This window comes from Charadrius vociferus, unplaced genomic scaffold, assembly GCF_000708025.1.
Source record: "Charadrius vociferus isolate BGI_N301 unplaced genomic scaffold, ASM70802v2 scaffold112, whole genome shotgun sequence".
Taxonomy (NCBI): domain Eukaryota; kingdom Metazoa; phylum Chordata; class Aves; order Charadriiformes; family Charadriidae; genus Charadrius; species Charadrius vociferus.
The window spans coordinates 277,571-296,927 of NW_009647011.1; the positions used below are offsets into that span (position 1 = coordinate 277,571).

The window sequence follows — 19,357 nt, forward strand, 5'->3', positions numbered from 1 at the left end:
GCTAAAAGGAATGGCATACAGAAATAGTCTGATAACTTTAGATTTTGTCACCCCCAAAGATAAGACATCTTAAGTCAAGACAGTATTCCTAACATAGTATAAGTGCTTGAAAAAAATGCATCAGCCTTGGCAGCTAAGATGTCAAGTGTGAAGAACTACTGCACTGAGCCCATGTGTGGCTGAGCACACACGGCTTCGTGCTGCAAGGGGTAAGACGGCTTCAGCCAGAGGACACGCTAAGCAATGACACAGATTGAGATACATATTCCATATGAGCATTTTCCTGCTTCGTAGAGTCTGTAACAACATACAGTTGGGGTTTACAATGCACTTTACAGAGACATGATTGCCTGCTATTCTACTTCTGGTGAAAACAAATTTTAAAGTTTCCTTTAAGCCCAGCTAAATATTTACATCTCATTCTTCCCAAAGGAAGAATTTTCAAGTCCAATAAAAAAAAAAATACGAAAATCTGGCTGCATATCATCAAGAAATGCAGTTGTGGTCTTCTCCCTCTTCACCTTCTAAAGGGAGCTTTGGGAGCTGGATAAGGATGCATAGTAATTGTTGCTCAAATCAGATATGATTAAGAAAACAGATGGATGCTTAAATATAACACTGATTTTGTGCCTAAAAGAAACAGACTAAAGAGAGTTGGAACTACATCTAATTTATTTTTGCTGGCACCATGGTTTATTTAAAACTATTATGATTCAAGAATAACTGAATCATTCACAAAGTATGCTTTCTATAACCATGTGTAAATATTTGTGCCAAAACTCAAATTTTTAAATTAATTCAAATCTCTGCCTTTCAATTGAAAAGCTCCCTAGATTTAACTGTTGTAATTCCCTGTATATTAAATATTTGGGCAGGAAAGAGATTTTGCAGTAAGTCAAGCAGATTAAGGCAGAGGTCGATAATAAAAATATTTCAACAGACATAAACTAGTTCTGAAAAAATTAAGGAGTCTTAAGGGATTGTAAGAAAAACCATTTTTGAATTCCCAGAATGCTCCAACTGAACATAATTAAATTGCTTTGGAATTTAAATAAGCACATTCGTTCAAGAAAAAAATAACATGATAACTAATGTACTTCTCTCCCATAAGAAAGCACAGCCTCGACTGCTTATATATTGCCAGAGGTATAAACTACTGTTCAGCATGTGCTGACTATGCTCCACTGTACAAAAAAAATTAAAAATCTCCCTTTCAGGTATGCAGGACCACCTCTCTAAATGTTGCCTTGAATCAGTAACAGCAAAAGTGTTCCCATACATGAGACTCGCAAGCAAAGTTAAGATACTCGTCTTCACTTTCAGGACTTTTGCTTTGGCCAAAACCATATTCCAGGGGCAATAGCTATTAGTGGTACTGACCAACCTCATGGAGGTGAGCAGTCTAACTAGCCAAGGCCAGCGTACATCTCTGATTTCCCGAACCTTGGATAATACTCGAACTTTTTCAGGGTAAGAAACAAGGAAACACTAACATATACTGCAAAATCATAGCTGCTAAACTGACATAAAATACTATAAACTACCAATATAAACTTCATTGTACACACATGCATGTTCAACCCATCATTATATGAACAAATCTGACTCATCCAACTGACCCTAGACAAAGTCAGTCATATTCATCAGGATAGGGATGTCCCCATCCCTCCCGCAAAAGACATGAGGATATAGCAAAAGTCCTAGGAACCCTGTAAGGAACTGCAGTAAAGGAGTTGGACTGGATGTAATATGGAACAAACCAAATTTTCTAGAGTTCAGTTGCAAAGAAACAGGGAGCCCATGTATTAGGGAACTGGATTCCATCTCTACTATAGTTCCTAAATGCTAATAGAATTTACTTGTAACAGGCAAGGCACAGTTTTAAGAGGCAGAGTCTTTCAGAAAACTTCTTGCTCTCCCTGTGCAAGAGAAGCTAAAAAGAATTTCCTTTAGTCTCTCTTAAAACAATTTTCCATCTCCTCCAATGAATGGTTTGCTCTCAATTCCTATGTCACATTATGTTGCTTAGACTTCTTTACATTACAGAACTTCATTCATAGAATTTGCAAGATTCTTTGGAAGACAGACTGTACAAGAAACAAAAAAAACCCAAACCAAATCTGTTTTCCAAACCAACAAAAAAAGAAAGGTAGCTTTTCTAACTGTTTAAACAATGCTTGGCCTATATAAATACAGAACACATTCCTAGCAGCCACTGTTTCGACTGTGGTTTCCACCTTCAGCCTGAAAGGTGGCAACAACAAATCTTTGTTAAGATCTTATAATAATAGCTGCCTACGGATGAAAACTCATTTGCCTTGAATGCTCAGTGACATGATGAATTAAATATACTGAGTGAGCAAATTCAAGAATACAAATACTGACACACTGTGGACAGATGAAGTAAAACATGACAATACAGCTGTGTTAGTAAGCACTTGTCCTACCGTGCATGACACATACTTTCTCTAGAGTTCTGGCAGAACTAATGCCAGAAATGATTGGAATTATATGAGCACAACTGAAAACACACAACTATTTTTAATGCCAGTGTTTACTTTCAAATACAGATAACTAATAATTTCACTAACTCAGTACAGACAAGAACAAGATTTTGAAAGTGAGGTTTTATATTCAACAGAAGTTACCTGAGTGAATTCAGAATAACATTAGTATAAATCAGATCATTAGATATGCATTCCTAGCTGGAATTAACACATCAGATGTGAAGGGGCTGTATTCTAGTATGTCTCTGGTCTCAGCATTGACAATAACAGATCAGGCTGTGTGTCCTTACATAGCCTGCAGTCCTACACCTACTGGACATATACGGCACCTTGCTGCCCCAGAAAAGGTAACGTCACACATCCCTAGTCTTTGAGCCGTATAACTGAACCCTCTGAACATTGACCAAATGCTTCTACCATTTGCCTATCTGACTCACCAATCCAGCAAAAAAAAAAAAAAGATCCAAATTTTTTTCTTTTTTTTCCAGAGCAGTTCTGCAAGATTAGCAAACGAAATTAAGCTCGCAAAGAAATCTAGCAAGTGCCAGGGCTGGTAAGGGCAGTCAGAATGAGCTCTGGGCCAGGATCAAGAAGGAGATGCCACAGTGAAAACCTTTGCCTTTTTGGATGTAACAAATTGTTAAACTGGCTCATTACACCTCAGGGAAAGCACACACCCATAAACAAAATATAAAAATCAGTCTGAATGTCTTTTCATCATAAAGGAAAAAAAACCTAGATACTGGTTTTCAGATCTCAGGGGGAGTTCTGCTTGCATGCTATATGGTGAAGTTATCTTTTTTTAATTTCCAGACGGAAATCTGAATGTCACTAAATACAACCAAATATCCCCCAACTTTTCTTCCTGGTAACTTGCTTTCCCACAGAGCAGTCTCACTGGAAGGTCAGATTCTCCCTTCTCTGTCCCCCCAAATCTTCAGTATTATGCAAGCAAGAATTTCAAACCATGCTCCTATAATTTTATGCTATGTTCCCAAATCATACTGGTTTTCATTTTTAAAAGTGTAGGTATGTTTTATGACTCTATGGCAAACACATGAATTTTATTCAAGAAAATCTATAACATGATGAATGAAAAAGCAAGCACAAAAAGACCTGGTGAAACGATAAGCTATAAAGAGAAGCTTACAGCTGAGGAACTGAGTTCAGTCATATTATTTCTTCCATTTCCCTCATTGTAATCCATCTGGATTTCAATTCGGGGGGCTACTACTATAAATCCGACACCTTATACTATAAGCCTATTAGCAGGCCAATACTGCATATCGTCCAACTTAGTAAAAGAGAACAAAATAAAGCTTACCTGGCACCCATTTAATCTCCATTCCTATATCCTTTTCTTCCTGTTTTTTCTCTTTTTCTTGGATACTTTGCAAGAGTTCTCTGTACTTGGCAATTTGGTCTTCATCATCTTTGTGGCTTTTTGTGGGTTTGTCATCTTCCATTTCATGAGCTACATCACCACCTAGAAAGAGAGAGTAAAGGTTTCACAGGCAGCCTCAAGAAAGTGATCAATTGAAGTTAATGTTTGGGAAAGACACCTAAGGCACATACATTGTTTCTAAAAGACAATCTAAAATATTTTCACCTATTATTCCCCCAAAGATTAACCAGTTTTAGAATTCCCCTACTCAGATAAAATAAAAAACAGTATCTGAAAAGACAGAAGAAAATTTGTCCAGCAAAGGAAATCACAGCATCCCTTACTGCACTTTAAAATTATTAGTTTCAAAGTCCCATTCCGCAGAGTACTGCCTAAAAACGAGTTGTGTAAAGCATTTTGAAAACAGAGTGCTACATTTTAACAAATAAACCTTCCGAGATTCTGTAACAAAGATAATTATTCAGTGCCTTAACCTTCATTCACTTGCTGAATTAACAAATGAAGCAAGATGGAAAGGTTTTTTTCTTCCCTCTTTTAGAAAAACACAATTACAATGTGACTTGCAATAAGCTTTAAAACAAGCGTTTCAGAGAGAACAGGTTTTTAAGGCTTTAAAGATGCTGCAGTGCCTTGAACTGTAGAAAACTAGGTTTGGGACAGGCTCCTTTTTTCTTATTCTCTTGTTTAGCAGTAAAGCTGTGCTCCCTAGAGTACAAAGTTGCATGGAGAGCGTAACTGGTGTCTAGAAAGACAGACTGCAGTTGTAAGGTAACACCTCCAGTCTCTGGCGAAAACTTAGGTGGGACAGTTTTCTTCCACATCCCATCACAACAAGAAACTGGTTGTAGACTGGGAGCAGAAATCTTTACTGTTCAGTTAACTGCAGCTGCTTTTCCACTTTCCTCATCAGTAGCTGGGATCTCCTAGGAGGAAAGTACGCTCGTGCAGCAAGCAAAAGGCATTCGCTTTTGAAGACTGAGAAGAAAAAGAAGCCATTTTGTTGCTGCTTCTTCCCGGTATCACGTGAAATGAGAAGTAAAGCTATACTGGATGGGAACTGAAGAAATCCTTAAGCTAAGAAAGGCCCCCTTGAAACTGGGTAAGTAAGGAGCTGCTGATTTGTATTTATGACTATTTTTGCTAATTTTGCTAGGAGAAATTTAAGTGGCAATGTGTATTGTCATACTTTCTCATTTAGATGAAACATGCATTTCTTCTGTCAAATGTTCAACACTGCCTTCAAAAAAACCCTTAAGAGCCTTCTCATTCTGTAAGCAAATAACAAACACTTGACAACAGCTGTAAGAAAGGAAAATGAGCTGAATATGTTCTCAAAGTTTGTTCAGAGTTCAAATAACCTTGTCACTAGCTTTCAAATATCACGCTCTATTGCACAACATGAGGAACCACTTTCTGATGGATATTAGGGCAGTAATGCTTTCTGCCAATAGATTCTTCAAAGACTTTTTGAACAAAACACACAAACAAAACAAGAAGTCCTGGTGCATTAACAGCTGCACAGCAAGAGAAATACAACTAAGAGAAAAAAGCTTAACCTGTGAAGGAGAAAAAGGCAAAAGCTGATGAAATTTAGAGTAGAAATACAAGTATATTCTTGTTTCCAAAGGAGAGTAGTAACAGAAGTGCTAAACAAATTCAAAAGAAAGAAGTTAAAATCCTGAAGCAGGTCAGAAACATTCCAATACAATAGTTTGTAGGGGGAGGGTGGTTTGTTTGTTTTTAAAAGCTGTAATTCATCAAAAATATAAACAAATGCAGAGGCTCAATATATTAAATTGCTGATTGGCAGCTGTGTTAGCCGAGATGACATTCCCATAATCAGCGTTTTAAAGAGATCATATTCTTAGTTTAAGATTATGTTGCAATGGCTGAGTATTTTTTTTGTGTAACTCAGCCTTATAAACTAAAGAGAGTAGAGAAATTATAGCAGACACAACATTTGCAAGAGGTCTGTTGCAAAGCTCAGTTTCTTTTAAAGACAGAAAGATAAAATTTCCCTTTATGATGTAATGGCAAACCAGAAAATTCAGCTACTGATGGCCATACCATAAAAACGCGCTAAATGTCTCAATTTTATCCAGGGTAGTTACTCAAATTCAGACAGACACACAAAAAAAACCCCTGAAATGCATATAGACCCACAGAATTAAAAATAAAAAGCTGTACGCTCCAGCATTCAAGAAGGAAGTCTAAGGTAGAGGTTATTGCAGTGTACTGTAGCACAATATGAACAATTAAATGCATCAACCTTAGTCTTGAGCCAGAAAATAGTGGACACACTTTGGGTTTTAACCCCGCTTTCCCACATTCTCAGCACACTCTGAACAAGAAGTTATACAAATCCCATCAGTTCATCCAAACAATAATTAAATGACAAATTTAGAATTCAAAGTAATAAAAATAAGCTTATTCAAAGGGTATCACAGTAGACATAGTTTTGTAACATATTTTTCAGGGAGAAGACAGGTACTGGAAGAGAATTCAAACAGACAGTTAACAATAAATGAATGGTAAGCATTACAGTCAGGCTTTTTTTGCAACCTTTAGGCATCTGGGTGTGCATGAGAGGTGACTGGACGTTCCTAGGGCCCCGCTTCTGAGCCAGTCAGACGTAAGCCAAGATTAACATGCCTGCAATCTAGCCATTTCTGAATGGGGACACACTGGCCTGCAAAAGCACACACAGATGTGTTCTTCAATTCTAAGTTATCGGACTCAACAGCTTGTATGAACATTTTAGAAGGAAAGCAGAGATGTCCCTTATTCCTGGCCTTCCAAGCACCTCTTGGTTTTTATTCAACAAGAAACCAACCCAACACAAATGCTCCTGCAAACACGCTTTGGAAAAGTCTCCAACACCTGCATCAGTTATATCAAGCTCCTGATGCTTCAGAGAAAGAAATTAACCAGGTTCTGGTATTCCTGTTCTGTCCCATGAAATTCCACCCAAGTTTGGCTAAATCATCAACTGCTAGCTCCTCTTGCTAGCCTGCTTCCTTAGGACATATTTTATCAATATGTCAAAACTAACCCAAGACAAATATTCTAGAAAGTCAGATCCTTGGTACTGTTGAAGCAGCAGTAATGCCTGAGAGTGTCCAAAGCAGTTACACAGGAATAAGAGACAGAAGCTAAGCTAAATAATATCCTATTCAATGCATTTTATAAACACACATTGGATTCAGGGACAATACCAAATAAGTGCACGTTCCAATTCTGTCACCTTCCACTTCTGTAACAGGTCTAGCAAATATAAACACATACGAATACTGCTCATTTTTAAGACAGCAAGGAGGAGTGTACAGTCATGTGATAAAGTGTTAAAGAAGCATTTAAATCTATATATGTAGCCAGAGTTATTGCACCAAATAGATTTCAAAATTGTAAAAACATTTAATAAATGGTCTGTTTTTCTTTAACATTAATCACTAAAAAATAAGATTAGCAGCATTATTCAAAAAAATTAAAACTCCACCCAGCAAACTCCTCCTTTCCAACAACTGCATTTTCTTTCTCTGTACTTGTGCACCTCTGGCATTGGTGCAGCAGCACAAAACAAAACATCTACTGTCTTTGTAGAGTCTTGTATTGGAAGCCCAATGCCACAAGAGACTGTGCTCCCTGCTCAAACTCCTACTGCGGAGAGCAGGGTTCTACATAGAACCCTCCAAGCCTGTCAGTGTTCAAGAACCGTTTGAACATCTCTTAGATACACGGTTTAACTTCTAGGTCGCCCTGGGTGAAGTCAGGACTTGGACTTGATGATCCTTGTGGATCCCTTCAAACTCAGGATATTCTATGATTTTGCCACCAGGAACAGCTACTTAAAAATAGACTCATAAAAGTATTTTGTCAAGTAGTCTATTCGGGTATTCTGAGTGGCTGTGCAAAGCAGAACAGCAGAAAAGATGCTGCTCTTGCAAAGATAAAACAACAGCATAAAAGCTTAGGCATAAACCCCGTACTGCTGGATTTGCAGCATCGTTTAAAATGCCATACACCAAGTCACTGGCACTCACAGTCAAAATATTAATTATAGGCTGGATTTCAGGCACACCACACACGCTTCCTAACTGGTACAAATGCAGCAAGTAACAGAAAATTCAGAAGCAATGTAAAGGAGATACTTTGTGCTATGAACCACAATATATCAGGTCACTGAAATACTTGATATTACAAAACTGTTGTATAATAGCAATACTAACATTCATGACACACATACTTTAACTTGAAAAATTCCATAAAAACCAGATTAGAACAGGCCAACAAAAACCTGTTTATAAATAAAACATTTTAATAAGTTAAAACAGTATGAATAAAAGCCCAGAACATTTTTTTCCTTCTTATCACACTCCTACATTTCCATTCAAACAGCTGACATTGATTTTTCCCATTTGTGCACTTCCCATTGTGTCCCATTCCACATAATTCTGCTGGATGGAATCTTGTCAGATGGAATCCTGTTTTGTACCACATAACTGAATGGATAAAAGGTCAGGAACACGTTAAAGACATGGCAACACAATTCCTCTATTTATAACTTATTTTTCAGAAGATCATTAGAATCTAGACATGTCCAGGTTTCAAATTTATTAGCGTGATAAGATTACTTAAGGCCAATTTCTTTTCCTTCCCAGCAACGGAAGATTACTTTTGAAAATTTCTGAAGTGTTGCTCACTTATTGATGTTTGCTTTCATCACCACGCTATTACAGATGATATTATTTAACACAGCAGTAGTTTTCTATGTAATAGGAAGATGGAAATGCTTTCCTCTGCATCTACTGCTCCCATTTACATACTTTACTAAGCATTACTAGAGAAAATAGAGCTCAGAGAGGTGCACTTTGTAAGTGCGTTTTATGTGAGATGAGAAACAAATGGACATTAACCCTGCCAAGAAATTGCCAAGCTGAATTTGCTGCCAGAATATTTCCCAACTCTGTAACCAGAAAAATCTGTAATGTTCTTCTGCATGCTCCAAACTCATCTCTGATTGCAACAACCTGCTTTAATGAAGTATAAATCAATTTTAACATCTGCTTGAAAGCCCTGACTAAGGCTTAATGACATTTTATTTGCCTTGTAATTTAGGCTATATATATTATTAATTAAGAGCAGATTGAATTTTAGAGTGAAAACAAGCAAGGTAATTTTACATGTTGGTGCACCACACACAGGATTTACATACCTGACATTCTCTTTATATTCTTAAGAAGTACAATAATAAAAAAGCATTTGAAAGATGTTACTGCTACACTCTAAAGTTTCCTTAAATGTGTTCTGCTGCTTACCTTTCCCCTTACTGTGTAAGGCCTATAGCTTAGGAGTACCAGAAGACACATAGCACAGCTTTTCTCCACTGCCATTCACGCTCCCCTGGTTACCCAAGAAGAGCTACTCCTGGAGTGAAGCAGCTCTGTACAAGCTACATCTCCCTCAGGACCTTCTGAGGCCTGGAGTGCATTCAACGTCCCGTCTACCCCGTGTCCCAATAAGCAGAGTCTTAGAGCAGCTTCTTCAGCATCTCCTTGCCCTGCAGAGACTTTAGTATGTGTATAGAGGGCCCGGAAGAGGACAAAACACTATATTAATCTAGAAATAGATTTCATCAGTGAGTGTGTATCTAATTCATTTAGTCATTAACCACTTCACATTTCAAACTTGGACTTCTCCCTTGAAAAAGAAGCACCTCCAGTTCTACTCAAAATAATTTTATCTCCGAAATGAAGAGATTAAAGTAGGTATTGCCAAACTTGACAAAGAAATGTTAAGGTACTGTGAAAAAAAAAAAAAAAAAAAGACAGTGGTAGGAAGACAAATTATTTTACATTCAGAAGTGCAAGGTCCTATTCAGAAAGCAGCTATTCAGGGGCTCAATCATTAGGATAACTCCTAATCCCCTACTATTTGGTAATTTTTAATTGGCATTACTCAGACTTTTCAGAAAGGCAGCAGATCTTCATTCAGCACTGAATGAACAGAATAGCTACCACGTTCTCTACCTAAATCATTCAAATGTACGATGAAAAGCGACTCTTCTTTAACAGAATTATCATATCGGCAATAAAGACAATATGCCATGACTTAGGCCACCTGTGATTTTGCTACTTGAAATCACTCAAATTATGATCTTTATACTTGTCTTAAACATAAATTACATCACGTAAAGATACTTTGCAGTACAGAAATTAAAACAAGAAAGCTGTTTTAAAGCTAGGTTGATAATACTTCAGTCAAACTCTCACTACAAGTCTTCTAAGCTAGCTGTAACTCCACATTCAGCTAACGTTCTTTGTCTTAAAAAAGAACATAGCAATTTTGGGGTCATACTAGTGACATTATTTATTTGGAGAATCAGAATCAGGCTTGCATAATGATTCTCATCTATGGGTTTAGATGTATCAATTTAAAAACTTGTACAAGTGTTTTCTTATGTATAAAGAACACCGGAAGTGTATTTAACTCAAATAAACAAAAAAAGAAATAAAGAAAAAAGGAATGCCAAGTTCCAGGAACTCTACAGCTTTCCTGTTAACATGCCTAACTTATGAATCTTTCAAAAAAAAATTTAAGCATCTGTAATTCTTCTGTCATCAATCCACTTATGTCCTAGTTGAAAAGAGCAAACAAAACACCAACGTGCTCACCACCAATTTCCCTCCACCAATAGGTCACACACACAAAAAGTAAGTATATGCCACTTTCTGAGATGTTTAGCTCTGGAGGAAAGCTATGTTATTTTCATAGGAGAACCTGGCCACAGTTTTTATACGAGTGTAACATCGTCCCTGTAAAAGACGACATTCAAAGGATTTTCTAGAGATATGGAACTTATGTATTTAAATAACTTGTGTTCAAAACAAAGTAGCTAATGGCTTTGTGGACAACATTTATTAACGTAAATACCTGGCTGCTCTTCTTCCTCTTCTTCGCTAGACGAAGCCAAATAAGCTTGAAAATCCATGTCAAGTAGTTCCTCTTTTTTAAAAGTTCTGCTAAGTGATGTTACTCGTTCATGATCTGTCTCATCCCATGTGATATCTACCTTAAAAATAAGAATGCCACTTGTAGAAGCTGAAACACTAAAATTAAACACTGTTAGTCTGTCATTTTATAGAAAATTATTTGATACCTTCCATTTAAGAAGCAACATAAACCTGTTATTAATGTCTTCCACAACAATTGGCTATAGTAACTATTTTCTAAAATAAATCTAATTACAACTCTTTGGAATTTGTTCCATAACGAGTTTCAAGGAGTTTTAACTACATGAAAGAATGAAGTCGTCTCCTCATGCACTGTAACAGCAGGTCACACAACACAAAATCTCTGTAAGCCGAATTTCCTTTGTGGCAGCGGATACTGGTGTGGAAGCAGCCACCAACTCCTCTCCTTTCTTCCTCCAGCAGCAACTCATTTCTGGAATCATGCATGAATTGCAATGGGGACAATGAAAGTGTTTGCGCAACTGTACCCTCAACCGGAAGATGAAACAGATCTGACTGAAAAATGATCCAGCAGAAACTACTTATTTCTCAACTAATCACTTCTCCAATCCGGTTCGCTTCATGGCCAGATGAAAGTTTTGGCTCTCACATAAGACAGAGTAGTAATGAATAGCTACAAGGAAGGGAAGCAACTGTTCAACCCTGGCACTATCACCAGAAAGGCTCTTGTTGAGCTACACATAAATACCCATTTTAGGCAAACTAGAAGATTTAACTGTGAATAACAAAGTAATTCCATGTGCAACTTGTAATAAAGGTATAATGAGGTCAAAATGTAGTGTAACAAAGAAGTCAAATCTCTTAAAATCCAAAACTCAAGCTTATTTATGGGGTTGCAACATGCTTACATCTTCTAATACGTTTGATGTCTTTATTTTGAAATGGTGAAGATAATCAGTAATCTTTCCCCCGCTGCTTATATAATTTATAAGCTGACAATAAAACTAAACGAATTAGAAAAACATTACAAAAACATTGTAAAGATACCTTTGATGTTCCCATAGCAGCAGATGTGAAGTACTTTGGCTTATATGCAGCCACGTTCACTTCTGAGGCTACATCTTTTGGCTTATCGTCAAATGTAACGTTATCTGGAATAAATCTTAAAGGCAAATAAAACATGTTATTATTCAAATACACTGGGAAATTTCATAGTATAAACAGCCTAAGCTTTTCATGAGTATGGTACATCAGCACAAAAGAATTCGCTAAAACAAAAAGTTGGTAAGCCTGAAAAGGAAACAAAAGAAATGGACAAGTACTCCATGTATGTAAGATTAACTGTCTAGGTCCTGCACAACTATTCCATGGGTTTTTGATCTATAACACCACCATGCTGGGGAAGTAAACTAAACAACTTTCAGTCTGGTATTAGCAGGGTCAGGGGTGGGTTTTTTGATGTTTTTGTTTTAAGAATCATCTTTTCAGGAAGCTTAATATTAAAAATTCAAAATAAAAAAAGTGAATAAAATAGAATTTGGGAACAGACAAATAAAAAAATTCAAAACATTTTAGGAAAGCCTGGTACATCTTTAACATTACAAGTAGTAGGGAAAAAATGTTAAAAAGACCAAATTCATGTGTAACAACAGAAGAAGTTAGATAAAAAACCAAATCATTGTACGCTACATGAGAAATTACTTGGGCTTTTTTTTTTAATCATTGGAAATGTAATCTGAGGAATACTATTCAACACTAAAATTTAACAAAGCAGAAGATCAGGAAAAGCATTGGAAATTTTAAACAGCTGTGTCTGTTGTAAAAATTATCTTTCTGTGTTTAAAAGCATGAAGAGTTACTTGCTCATTTGGCAGAGATCATCTTCTCCAGAAGGGTTCAAAGCAAATTAATTAAGCTCCTCTAGAAAATGATCCAAAACAAAAAACCTTATCTTTCACTGACTTCCAAGAGTGCCCATAACACGGGCCCCAGCAGACAAAGCCAGCTTCTGTCAAAACTTGTTATGATTTAGTAACTTCTCTTCTGCTCAGACTGGAAGGCTTTTTTGTAACAAAAGAAAAGCCTAACAATAAACTATAATTTAAAATTCTTTCTTTCCCAAACGTGACTTTTGAAACATGAGAGCTTCCAGCTCATTCATAGGGGCCAGCATAGTATTCTGTTGCAGCTTCTTGACAACAGCAGCAATATTCTTGCCCTGCAGTAAGCCATCCTGAAAAAGAGCCACTTCTGGACCCCTGGGGAAGATGGGAAGAGCAGCGGTATGTTGTTTTGTTTTCTAAATCCTACGACTTTACTTAATTGTACCAACAGGTAGAAGATGCAACCAGAACTTTTTACCTGACTTCTCTGAGAATAATCTCTCTATGCAGAGATCCTCTCAAACTTTTCATAGTCCAGTAAGAACGCTCAAAAAGAAGAAAAAAAAAGAATCAAAGGGAAACCTAACAACTCACTGGACACCTAATTTACTTACTTATCTCATTTTGGTTACAGAATAAAGACAATATGGTTTACTCCAAATTATTTTAAATTGACTTTAATTCTCCCTCTCATCCCTGGCCCAACGTGTAATAAAGTCACCACTCGACTTACCTCAGGTCTATAAAAGAACAACTACTTTCAAATTCCAATCCATCGCATTCCTCATAAATTTTATTGGCTGTTTCAGGAGAATCACATTCTACAACTGCATAGAAGTACTTCAGTCGCTTAAATTGATACTCCCTCAGTTTTTCCCTATAAAGCCTGCAAAAGTAGAAAAAAAATACAAGTGATCTGGCTTGCTTCTCATTTGCAAAATATTTTAATTCAAGTCATTAAAAATATGCACCATTCAAACACTCTCCTAATCTTAAAATAAGATCAGATGTTAAACAGCATGAAGTTCCACTTGAGTTTTACTCAATTAAAAAGATTAATTCACACAGTTATTAAGTGTACACTTTCTGTATCTGACTCTGCTTCCCACAGGGATTGTAAGGTTAGAGCATAGAACAGCATATTTGTATGCCTCTGCGCAGGCCACAGAAAGCAGTATTTAATAGTTCCTATGAAGTTGTTTGCAAATATCCTACTCCTAACAAGGATGATGCAAAGGATGTTCATACATAAGTAAGAGTATGTGTTAAGAACATAAGAAAAACTGGAAGACGGTAAGGACAGGATTGCAGATGCTTACGCAGGAAAAAGGCAATGTAGGAGTGATGAGTAAGAAAGTGGTATGGGCGAGAAAAGGAATTGGGATACTAACTTGGGTAGCACAGGTGGTGGTGGTGTCATAGAAGATGACAGCAAAAGAAAAAGAAAAGCAGAAGAGACTGAGAAGCAGATGAATTGGTGGAAAGATGCAGGAGAGAGATCGCAGAGCTGAGGTCCTGTCCCATGAATTTAAAGGGTATGTACACAGGTATCACTGAGGTATCGCTGGGATATCTGGATTTCTGTTTGTTGTATTCCAGATGCTCTAGAGCCCACTGAGCAGTAAATCTAACACTTCAGGATGCACCCTGATGCACATAGTGAAGCTGACTTCAGAACGCACTGTAACTTCATCATACACTTCCCTGATGCACTGGAGACTTTCTTCAAAGGGGTCTGCACTTATTTTAGAAACATCGAGATTTTCCAAATATAAGGCAGTCCAGTGGGACGTATTATACAAAAGTGGCCCCAGTTAGGCTGCCAAACATCTGGAAATTCTGGAAAAATATAAAAGCGAAACCTCTCAAGTTCCATACAGACAAGACTTTCAAACAGAACAAAAGGCAAAAAAAAAAAAAAAAAAAGACATGCCAGAAGAAGCCTGGACAATGGTAGGCCTGATGAGCTCAGCCTAGTAAGCCAGGGCTGCTGCTGGTGGCATTCACAAAATATAAATCTGGGAATTCTTGGCCTAAGTTAAGGTCCCTGTTGGTTATGCAGATAAAAATTTCGACAGTAAGCAACAAAGGGAGTTTACAGCATGAATGGCAATTCGTAGAGGAGAAATGCCATGTTAAGCTCTCCACACACCTGTTCCATTTATTATTCCAGTGAGCTACACAATAAAAATTTTGAACTCAATTATCAACCAGCAAATTTTCTCAAGTTTCATTATAATGCATTTATTCAATGCATTGACAATGAACCAGGGTCAGCTGTAAAACATCCCTTGGAAAAGCTATAAAATTAAGGCATCCAAAGGAGAATTCCACATATGAAATTCCGGAAACAGGAGTTGATCTGGACTTTCACTAAGAATTAGACATATTATATCTCGCATTTGAAGATTAAGTTAGTACCCATCATTCTCTGTGGTATTCTCTGGAAGATCGAATAGTTCCACAGGACCTTTTTGTTCTTCCTCTTTCAATCTCTCTTTTCCAAACTCCGAAGGATAAATCTACAAATACAACAACACAAAAGTAAATTTTTAACTGTAACCTAGTTGTTGAAAAAATCTCTCACCAAGCTTTTTACACTTTATCTTTTTTCTCTAAAATCAGTAAGGAATCAATTCCATGAACTTTAATACCCTCTTAATTTTAATATACAGAAAAGATAGTAGAATAAACCAACTGCCCATTAGGAATGAGAATATTTTGAGACAGATAAAGAACAGGAAGTCTAGCTTTGTTTATTTCACTGTGCCCCTTTACAGAAAGGGGTATTTGACTAACATTTCTCAGAAAGGTGGAGGCAGGCACTAAAAATGGAAAAATGTAACTTAACTGATCAGAATTTAACCACTTTATTAATAAACTCAAAAGTGGAAAACCAAGAAGTGTTGTGCAATGATAAAAGGGGTTGGAAAGCATTTAGAAATCGCCAGGTTTAAGGTTGGGTTATCTACCATAAAGACCACTAAAAATTAAACTAGCCAAGGAAACACAGTCTCTCCCTACTAGCACTCAGAGCCAACCTCATAAAAATGAGAAGTTCACATCTTTAGGATTTAACTCCACCACGTACATGCCCATTGCTGAAAAGCAGCAGGTGCTTCTTTCTAACACAGCAAGTTAAATTGCAACAGTTTCACATTTATCATGTTAATATATCTTTTGGTTCTTCTACAGAGATGTCTTACTTTGTTCTTATTTTGTAGTTTTTTGGGGGGGGGGGGGAGAGGGGGAAGTTGTTGGGGTTTTTCTGGTTTTTTTTGGGTTTTTTTTTTCAGCAAAAGCCAGTACTCCTTTTAGAAATCAGGTCTTACCTTAACAGAAAATATTGTTCCTCCTTTGGGTGTGAAAGAGTTAAACAGAGCCAGCAAATCCTTAGCTTTCAACCTATCCCAATCCATATTACAAACTGCCAATCTACTTGTAATCTGCGTAGAGAGAAAATAAAAAAGGGACATAAAGTTCATAGGTTTAACTCCTGACTGCTATCGGAAATCCACAATTCTCTTGCAACTATCCTTGGTAAATATCAAAGTCCTCAGCAAACTCTGCTGAAAACATAAGCATTTTCCCCAAGATTTTGTATCACTTAAGGTCAGAAGTAGCAATCACTAGAGCACATAAAAAGGACATAAATAGTGAAGCACCACAGAATGGACTGCACCAATCACAGATTTAGGACTGCAGTTACAACATCAGCACTTAGGATTTTGTTATCATCATATGGTTAGTCACAGTAACAACTAGTATCACGGTACTGTAATGGCACTAGATTACTGTGATTTCTTACACACTAATTGTGCTCACTTTTAAAGTTCTACCTCACTGTCTAATGATTTCTTAGTTTCCTAAAGCGCAAGTTAAAAAATACTATTAAAAAATGAAAAAAAAAATCAGTAGTGAACAAAAGCAGTACTATTTAAATTCTGTAATTTCTGAAAAGCCCAGTTCTGTTTGTTCTTTCGCTTATAGATAGCTTATCAATTAGGTAAACCTCTATTTAAAGGGAAAGGGGGACACCACTGAAAACTGCAAGTCTCTTTCTCAGCCAATTTCATAATCACTTGCGTTCTGTAATCAAAAGGCTGAAAAACCTTTACAGAAAATACTTTCAAAAAACGCTTCATAGGCGAGGGTCTACAATGAACTCCTAACAGCGTACATTTCTGAGTTTGTCATGTAGCAACTTTTCACATGCAGAAGTATTGGTACCTCATCTCCACGAGGGGCATCTTTATCTAGCTCACGCCATGAATGCTCTATCTCTGGCTCCTTCGGAAATAGTTCATTTAAATCCTCATCATCCTCTGAGCTTGTTTCAATGTTCCCTATGCCTCTAGCTAGATCAGGCCCACTATCACTTTCATCTTCAGAGTCACTGTCGTCTTCGCCTGTTTCCCCATCGTCTTCTGGCTCCTCTTCCTCGCCTGTTTCCCTGTCATCCTCTGGCTCCTCTTCTTCTGATTCTGCACACTCAAAATCATCACTTGCAGATATTTCTTCCTCTGAGTGGCTTTTACCGATGTCACGTTGATCACAGGTGTCTGTGCAAACAGTCACTGAAAGATAAACGTATGATCTTTACAAAAATGAAAAAATCCTCAGATTTACAGAACCCCTAAATGCATAATGATGCAGGAACAAATTACATCAGGGAAGTGCAAACAACATAAATTATCAGTATTGGCTCTTCATCTTATCTAATCTATTGCTCTTTAGGCCCACAATTGTATTATCAATCTCAAACTATGAGAACTATTCTATTCTGTTATTCTATTTATATGTATAGAATCAACAAGTAGAAATTAGATTTCAGTAATGTGGGCTTTATGCATGCACAGCAATATAAAGGAAGTTTTTCTTAAAGTCACCTCTTCTCTTTAATGCCCTTATATTAATGGCTTGGTGCTGCCATCCTTACGCTTTCGGACAACAAGTGTTGATATGTTGAGGCCTTCGAGGTATCAGACCTTGCATTTGATATTCAGTTTGATAAATAATGTATACACTACTATATGTTTTACTTTTCTAACTACGAACAATTTCAGCTCCAACAACTAAAAGGACATGGACATTCACAATCTTACTGAAGAACCAGCGCTGATTCTGTGAAGAGCTGATCAACTCCAATTCCTCAGCAACACTGAATCCGAGTCAGTCAGCTATTTTATGACTGATCTTGCAAAAGATTTCCAATGAATAAAACAAAAGCAACAACATCCAAGTAAACATACCAAATTCTAGTTGTTATTTGAACAACTAACCTGATTCTTTTCTTTTCCTTCCAGGGGAACCGTCCCTCCTGGGAGGTTTAACTGATTTAGTACCACTTGGTTGTGAAGACTTCTGCTTGTTTTGAATTGAAATTGAAATTGATCTTCCTCCTGATGTATCTCCTTTCATGTTAGCCCCCTTGTGTAAAAGGCCCTTGTTTCCCCGAGAGCGATCAATTTCTGTTGCAGATTTCTTAGAGTCCTCTTTCAAGTTGAGTTTAGATGTAGCTTTTTGTCTTTCATTTTTAAGGCCGTCTAGTTTTGTCACTGCTTCACATGTTTGGTCCACCCCTTGTTTGTTTATTTTGCTCTCCTCCCTAGGGAGACTATCAGCAAGTAGTTTTGCAGAATCTGCTTCTTTAGGCTTAGCTTTTTTTTTCTTTTTTTTCTTTTCAGTATGTTCTTTACTATCACTTTCTGAAAGATCAGAGTCAGATTCTGACAGGGCATAAAATTTCCTGAGGTTCTCTGTAGAAGTATAGTTAACAGGGCGACCTCTTTTATCCACTGTATATTTCAGCTTAAACTTCTTGTCATGAAACATAGCTCGGAATCGTTTGTCAATCTTGACTTTACGTTCTTTTTCTGGCATCTCCCAAAATCTGGGATCCCTAGTAATGCGGCTAAACCGCCCATCGCTCAGTATTTCCTCTTGAGACAACATTTTTGATGCTGTTGAAGACTTAGACATCTACAATATGGTGAGAAAAAAGAAAAAAAGAAAACCATTCTGATTTTAAAAAATCTGATTAACATAGACTTAGATACATAATTGAAAAAAATTAAATTAGCCAAAGTTAATTTGTTACTTATACCTAAAAAGTTCTTTCCAAAAGCACATATAGCAAATTATATGAGTCAAAAATAATTCTGTATCTACCAGAATCTCGACTACACATCTTCGTTTCCTCTGATAACGGATATGCAGCTATAAAGACCATAGCGGCTGCAGATACAGCGCTACATGGTCCGCTATCAAACCCCCAACAGGACCTCAAACCCTTTCCCTGTCAGCCAGGCCTCAGTCTTGCACTTCCCACAAAACTAGAGTATTTCACGTTTTAAAGCACCGCCTAGCAACGAAGCCAGCGAGGGGGGCGAGTCTTCTGGCGAGCTCAGGCCAGTGACCACCGGCAGCTCCGCCGCATGCAGAGGCTGAGGGCGGCCCAGCAGCAGTAAGGCCGCATCACAGCCTTCCCCGAGGCGCCCTGCGCCCAATCGGCTGCGGCACCCCGCTCCCTCACCCACCCCAGGAGACGGAGGAGCCCCGCTCAGCGCTGCCGGGCCGACCCGGGCCACG

At 37.5% G+C, this 19,357-nt stretch overlaps 2 protein-coding genes across 2 annotated transcripts in view; one reads left to right on the forward strand and one right to left on the reverse strand.

The window, feature by feature from the left end:
- The window catches only part of ESF1 (ESF1, nucleolar pre-rRNA processing protein, homolog (S. cerevisiae)), a 31,546-nt gene extending 12,798 nt beyond the window's left edge, over positions 1–18,748 (reverse strand). Inside the window, exons 1-8 of the mRNA XM_009895430.1 lie at positions 18,049–18,748; positions 16,997–17,343; positions 16,099–16,212; positions 15,188–15,288; positions 13,500–13,652; positions 11,931–12,045; positions 10,843–10,981; positions 3,832–3,993 (exon numbers count right to left, since the gene is read on the reverse strand). Coding sequence (XP_009893732.1) covers positions 3,832–3,993; positions 10,843–10,981; positions 11,931–12,045; positions 13,500–13,652; positions 15,188–15,288; positions 16,099–16,212; positions 16,997–17,343; positions 18,049–18,748 — 1,831 coding nt within the window. The remainder of the gene's footprint in view (positions 1–3,831; positions 3,994–10,842; positions 10,982–11,930; positions 12,046–13,499; positions 13,653–15,187; positions 15,289–16,098; positions 16,213–16,996; positions 17,344–18,048) is intronic.
- A 273-nt stretch (positions 18,749–19,021) lies between these two features.
- NDUFAF5 (NADH dehydrogenase (ubiquinone) complex I, assembly factor 5) overlaps positions 19,022–19,357 on the forward strand; it is a 7,144-nt gene continuing 6,808 nt past the window's right edge. Inside the window, exon 1 of the mRNA XM_009895435.1 lies at positions 19,022–19,066. Coding sequence (XP_009893737.1) covers positions 19,022–19,066 — 45 coding nt within the window. The remainder of the gene's footprint in view (positions 19,067–19,357) is intronic.